Source organism: Hordeum vulgare, chromosome 6H, assembly GCF_904849725.1.
Source record: "Hordeum vulgare subsp. vulgare chromosome 6H, MorexV3_pseudomolecules_assembly, whole genome shotgun sequence".
NCBI lineage: Eukaryota > Viridiplantae > Streptophyta > Magnoliopsida > Poales > Poaceae > Hordeum > Hordeum vulgare.
The window spans coordinates 543,607,067-543,614,256 of NC_058523.1; the positions used below are offsets into that span (position 1 = coordinate 543,607,067).

General features: G+C 47.2%; 1 protein-coding gene across 2 annotated transcripts; it reads left to right on the forward strand.

The window, feature by feature from the left end:
* The first annotated feature begins 4,603 nt into the window (after nt 1-4,603).
* LOC123402608 (peroxidase 2-like) lies at nt 4,604-6,197 on the forward strand. 2 transcript variants are annotated; one of them, XM_045096541.1, is made up of 3 exons: nt 4,604-4,875; nt 4,981-5,155; nt 5,259-6,197. In XM_045096541.1, exons 1-3 carry the CDS (start codon nt 4,661-4,663, stop codon nt 6,030-6,032), a joined length of 1,164 nt encoding a protein of 387 aa, XP_044952476.1. In that variant the 5' UTR covers nt 4,604-4,660; the 3' UTR covers nt 6,033-6,197. The 2 variants fall into 2 exon arrangements, with proteins under 2 accessions (XP_044952476.1, XP_044952475.1); XM_045096540.1 differs by having other exon boundaries at nt 4,604-5,155.
* Nucleotides 6,198-7,190: the final 993 nt, after the last annotated feature.

The window sequence follows — 7,190 nt, forward strand, 5'->3', positions numbered from 1 at the left end:
TCTGACTGAAACAAGCCAATAGCAACTGGAAACATCCAGTTATGTCCATCTAGAGCATTACATGCTGCCAACTGACCATTCCACTTGCCTGTCAAAAATGATGAGTCTATGCTCAAATATGGACGACATCCTGCTTTGAAGCCATCGATGCAAGGCTTTAAAGCCATAAAAATTTTGGAGAAATAAACCTTGCCATCCTCTGATACCTCAGTATCTATCTCGACAACACTGCCAGGTGACCTTTTCTCCACCTCTGCTTTGAAATTGAAAAGCAGCCTAAATGTGTTTGCCCAATCACCATACAAATTCTTCATTGCCCTTTGTTTAGCCTTCCCACTGTGGTATAATGTAGTTTAATGGGGTACAACTTTTCCAAGTCTACTTGGAGTCTTTTTGCAGTAGTGCTGGGTGTTTTGGCCAAAATTGGAGTTATCTTTTCTGCAACCCAAATTTGTGATGTCATGCTTGATTTTTTTCTGTGAACTTGTGAGACAAGTATGTTTATTAGGGATTTGGTTAACCCTGACAGTACTTCCATCAGGCTGCAGTCTAGCAGATATGTACCACTTGCAAGCCCTCCTACCACTACCATCAAAACCTCTGCACTTAGCATAAAACTTCTTTCTATCAGTCCAAACTGTCTTGGCATCAAACTGATGTCTGACTGCATAAGTCTTGAAAGACAACCTGAACTCATCCATGTTTGGCCACAACTTCCCCACTCGAATGACAGGGTTTTCCTTGTCATACACATGCACTAGCTCTTCATCATGTGCATCATCTACATCATCTGCAGCATCTTCCATCAACTGTTCATCTACATCACTCAATTATCTGTCATCATTATCACTTGTATTAGCTTCATCCCTCTCCTCCTCATCTCTGTCATCCACTGGAATGCCAAATAGTTTGGCCATCTCAGTATCAGCAATTGGTGGAATGACCAAATCAGTAGGCTCCTCCAACTCAACTGCATTCCAATCAACAACATTAACATTTCCCTCTTCTGCATGTGCATTAGCTCCATCAGCTATTACTGTTAGATCCGTCATAATGGGAACGATATGCCTCTGCGAAGCCCAATCATCATCTGCCTTCTGCATAGCCAAGTGTGACGGCACATAACCTACCTTCGAGTCAATATTCAGATCAACGAGCTCAGCAAAAAATTCAGCCCTGAGGCTTGCCCAGCCCTCTTGCCTATCGATTTCAACAACAATATCTTCACCATCTTCAATTCTGACATACTCTCTTTGAAATCATCATACCGCAATAGTGAAACCTGTTACTCTGGACCCCAAAGCACAGTTTCCCCAATTTTCTCCACCAATTTCCTCACTGCCTTCTCTTCCATCGACTCTATCTCAATGGGATCAATTTCTGCACAATCAACCTCCCATTTCGCAATTATGTCTCTCTGGATGTTCTCAATGCTACCATCAACTAATTTTGCCGTCGATGGAAAGAAATTGATTGCAAATTCAAATGTTTCAGGAGCAGCATTCCCTGCCCCTCTGTTATAGACGGGCGGGCAGCGTCAGACAGAGCAAAGATTGCCTTCAATCGCACTCACAAAATGGGCGGGAAGGGAGGCGCATTACCTGTTCGAAGCTGAATCTGGCGGCTTCTTCTCGACCTGACCACGGGCTCCTCTCACCGCGCCGCCCCCTCTCACCTTCTATCGATTTCACCAAGCAAAACAGAGAGCTCAGATCTACAAGGCGGAGGGGATTGGGACTAGAGTATTGAATTCACTCACCACCATGGCCGCCGCCGCCGAAAGGGCGCTATGCCGAGAAAGAGGGCTCCTCCGCCGTAGTCGCCGCCGGAGCTGAAGATGTCGGGCAGTTTCGGACAGCTCTAGTCGGGCAGTTTCACGAGATGCGGTGCTAATTAATTTGGGCCCAAATTAGGTAAGACATGACTTAACGCAAATTGGACTAGTTGACTAAGGTTTTATCGCATGTGTGGCCGTGAGCTATTTTCTTCCTGCAAACCGTCGCACGAGAGCTATTTCATCGAACGACGTCCCATTCCATCCAATTCGCAGGAAAGACGTTGCACAGGAGCTATTGGCCCGCTCTCTCTCTGCTACCTGATCTACAGAGAGCTTACCTGGGGAGGAAGAAGGAGATGGGGAGAGGTGGCAACGCTAGGGGGGACGCGGAACCCTAGGCTACTAGCCACGCACGCCGAGGCTATATGAGCCGCGGATGGGACGGACGGCGTCAAACTCTCTCGGTCTCTCTCTGAAGTTCTGACGGAAAGTGTGCACAAGGACAACGACGTCACGAGGAAGGGGACGGACGTGCTAGGTGGGCTCTCGCTGGGGAACAGAGAGAAGAAATGGGCCTCGGGAGAGAAAGAGAGGCCCAAGTTGGCGATAGGTAAAGGAAAAGAAACCCACTGGGGTTTCTTATTTAAAACCAACACAAACAACCAAATAAAAACACAGGCTAAACTGAGATGCTAAAAATAAAGCAGAAAATACCCCTGGTCATAAGGAATTATGACATATTTGAATAAAATATAAAAGGAATATTTGGAGCAACTAAATATTTACAAAACAGAATTAATGGATCTGTTTTGTGATTATTTGCACCACTATAACACAGCCTCAAAACACTAAATGCATATCATCACATCCACCACAAAACATACTAAAACATGGGCACTTTTGAAATAGAGAAGGAGCAAAAGAATCTTGGCTTTGAGATAAAAGAGAGGAAGAAGTTTTAAATCTAGTTGGAATCCACATAGCTTCCTACTAACAATTACACCACTCCACACACTTCACATAAACCACACATCATCACATGACATACTCTACATCACAAGGACTCACAAGCAACAAACACAAAAGACAAGAAAGAAATAGATGCATGCATGCAAAAGGAAACATGACAAGGTGACATCACATGAAATAACACATGCATTGAGCTCTCATGGCAATGATAAGATGGACCCACATACAAAAAGTTCCAAATATGGCAAGTTACACTTCTGGGGCATTACATCGAGCTTGGAGAGGAGAAAGCTTAAGTGTGGCTCGGGCATTTCATCGAACACCGCATGTGCATGGCATAGAAGGGTGTCAAGAGGATGGCATGCACACCTCACACAGCCAAAAACAGAGAAGAGGGTGGGTAGGTATATATAGGCATCTCTTAAGTCCTGGTTCCATCTCCCAACCGGGACTAATGCTCCGCGACACGCCACGTGTTAGTCGCTGGATCTTTAGTTCCGGTTTTTGGCACAAACCGGGACTAATGCGTCGAACCGAACCGGGACTGTTGCCCCGCGAGGCCCTGACAGCTCGAATCGGAACCAATGCCTGGCATTGATCGCGGTTTTATTTCGACCCGGGGCTAATGTGATTTGGGGATGCGGCCGAAAGCCTCATTTTCTACTAGTGTTGTATCTTTTTCTCGTCCTTCGTCGTTCTTCAAGATTGGAGGGCCTCAAATCCATGAGGTACGCCGCACGTCGTGACGAGATTCCTCCGGGACGTGTGGGGTTTCGGGTCTACAAAAGCGTCCACCGGATTACTTGCGTACTGCACTTTCGGTCAGGTCTCTTTCGACGTGAGCTGCGGTGCATCATCCCCCGTGTTGAGGGTACACGGTGACATGTTTGTGTGCGAACAGAATGTCATGCAAAATTCTTTCTGCCTCTGCACTTTCAAAAGGAGAATCATAAGCACTTTCAAAAAATTCTTTCTGCCTCTTCCCGTGGAAGAAATCTACACTCAAACGTGTCCACACGGTAGGATACAGACACACCATTAGCAGTTTAGCACTACAACTGACTGTACTACGATCAAGTCCAGACATCATCAAAGTTGACTGCCATTTAATTTCAGAGTTATATATAAGAGTTGTGTAACGCAGATCAATCACTCCGCAGTTAGCGCTACACGACCAGCGAAATATCCAACGACGTGCTAATCCTCTCCAATGATCACCCTAGCAGTAGTACACGACGCAATGTCAAAGCATCTCATGCTCATTTCCCAGTTGAGCTTCTCGTCCGGTACAATGGACGATGTGCCGGAGCAGCAGCAGCTAGCTATCCGGTATAATGTCAAGTTGCCAACTGCTTGAACAAGCTAGCTGTTAACTGTTAATCTGTTAGTTGGCAACGTGATTAGTAGTTGAGCTTTGACATTCCGGGCGGGTGTTAATTAGTTGCAGCCCATCCGTGGCAGCAGTTCACCACTGATCCAAAGTGTACGTGATCATCTAGGAAAACGTGTGCGTGCAGTCGGTCGGCAGTTTCCCAAATACTGTTAGCACTTATCTAATTCGCTCCAATAATCACCCGCGCAGTACACGATGCAATAACAAAACATTCCCCGATTACTCATCGCCTTGTCGCCCAGTCTAATGTGCTAGAGCACAGCGGCTGCTCAACTAACATCTCGGCAGCAATGTCAACTGCTTGAGCTGTACCTCCATTGTGCTCCCCACGTTGGCTTCCCACTTGCCTCTTCCGGAAACATTCTCGCACGATTGTCATCCCGAGCACAGGCTCTCCCCCTTGGAGCGAGCTAGCAAGCTACAAATAGGCAGGCAGAGCAGCGTGTCTTCTCATCAGTCATCACCCAAGCTGAGCTGATCACGACAAGCACTAGGATCAGCCCCCCGAGCTAGCGACCACCATGGCCAAGCTCGCCGCCGTCCTGACTCTCATCGCCCTGCTCGCCTGCACGGCGCGTACCTGCCAAGCAGGCTACGGGTATCCCAACCCGGTCCCGTCCACAGGTAGCCCTCCGCCGCCATACGCCCCTAGCACACCTAGTCCTCCGCCGCCCACACATGCAACACCTAGTCCACCACCGCCATACACCCCGAGCACACCTAGCCCTCCACCGCCCACCCCAGCTACCCCAAGTCCTCCACCGCCATACACCCCAAGCACGCCTAGTCCTCCACCACCCACCCCAGCTACCCCAAGTCCTCCGCCGCCATACACTCCGACCACCCCTAGCCCACCACCGCCCACCCCTAGCCCACCTACCAAAGGACTCGCGGTCGGCTACTACAAGAAGTCATGTCCTCGTGCTGAAGACATCGTGAGGAAAGTTGTGAGCGACGCCAATGCCGGTATCATGGCTGGACTCATCCGTCTCTTCTTCCACGATTGCTTCGTCAGGGTAAGATTTTTTGACACTAGAACCTTCACACATATAAATGTTTATTGTGTCATGAAATATATGTAGGCTTATGTGCGTGTGGCGTCTAACGGTTTATTTGTAGGGTTGTGATGCCTCCGTGCTTCTCGATCAAGTGGACCCCAATAGCCCAACAGAGAAGTTTGGCATCCCGAACCTGAGCTTGCGTGGCTTCGAGGTGATCGATGCCGCCAAGGACAGAATCGAGAAGGAGTGTGGGAGCGACGTCGTCTCATGCGCTGATGTTGTGGCTTTCGCTGGGCGTGATGCCACCTACTTCCTCAGCAACAAGAAGGTCTACTTCGACATGCCAGCTGGCCGTTACGATGGACTTGTTTCCTTCAGTAATGAGACACTCCCCAACTTGCCACCACCCTTCGCCACTGTAGACCAGCTCAAGGCCAACTTCGCCTCTAAGGGGCTGACTGCCGACGAGATGGTCACCCTCTCTGGTGCACACACCATCGGAATCTCCCATTGCTCGTCCTTCAACTCATCCTTCTCCGACCGCCTCAACCCAAGAACCTCCGACATGGACCCCACGCTAATGAGCTCTCTTCGGGAGCAATGCAAGTCAGACACAGGAAGTGACAACACGGTGGTGCAGGACATCAAGACACCTAACAAGGTCGATAACAAGTACTACAAGAATGTGCTTAGCCACGAGGTGCTCTTTGATTCAGATGCCGCGCTCATGAAAGCAAATGATACAAGTGCAGCGGTGCGTGCTAATGCCAAGGACAACGGTGTGTGGGAGGAGAAGTTCAAGGCAGCGATGGTAAGGATGGGCGCTATCGACGTCAAGACCAATGTCAATGGTGAGATCAGAAGGAAATGTCGCGTCGTCAACTCGCACTAAACCTATTGACCCATTCACGCCATCACATGGTTTTAACGCTTGAGATTGAGAATAAGCTCACGATTTATTCGTATGTCCATTGATGTTTATTTTGTTTACCTCTTGTAATGTTGTTTCTAAATTTGTTTTTCCCTCTTGGTGTATTTATTCTTTCATTTTATTGTATTCTCGCATTTTGGTTTTCAACCTTTCCTCTTATGGAAGTTGTTTGTACAACAATATGGAGATCTTTTATTATTGATATTGACATCATAATTATCTTGAAGTGCTCAAATATGTCTCGGTTGCATCCAACGGGAATTATTGTGTTCGCAATTTAATGAATTTAATTATTTAAGGGCTTCTTAGATAATCAAATTCAGAATTTGTAAAACTTAGGTGTCTAATCGCATCCTATATTCCTAAATACTCCCTATGTTTTAAAATGATTATTGTTATATGATTTTGAAGAGGCCCATACTGCGCAACTAAAAATATTGTCATGAACGATCACACATAGGAACAATATGAAGAGCTGGGTGACGATCACTCTCACCTACTACAACACAACAAAGACGGTGCAGATTGTAAGCGCGACGATTCCCGCAGCTAGGTTATACCTCACCGTCGCGAGAATTTCTACAGGCAATCTACCGATGTAGCATCGAAGTAGATGGTACCTATCTGAGGTATACATCATGCACTAAAGGTATAGCAGCACTCAGTGAGCCAGCACAGAAAACTGCTAGAGAAGTAGGGAGTAAAAGATGCAAGGTGGGCAGTAGGCAATGAGACCATGGGTGAACATTCTGGAATTCGCAGCCACCTGCACTCTACACACTGCGGGGTGGGAGAAGGAAATGAGACCATGGGTGACATGACTGCTATACATTAGGGGTCAATTCTTTTCGCAGCTTTAAAAAAATAAGCCGTCCCCTCCCCATCATATGGGGTCTGATAGTCTGATGACCAAGAACCTGGTGATGCCTTCACGTGGAAGAACTAGTCTACGGCTGTGTTTGGTTCATCTTTTCTGTCTTCTGCTTTGAAAAGCTAAAAGCTAACCAAAAGGTAAATGTTCGAAGCAGTTTTTGAGAATCTGTAGCTTTTTCTTAGTGTAAATTTTAAAACTGGAGTACCCTAACTTTTCAGCTTCTTTTTGCAGCAGCTTTTCCACAT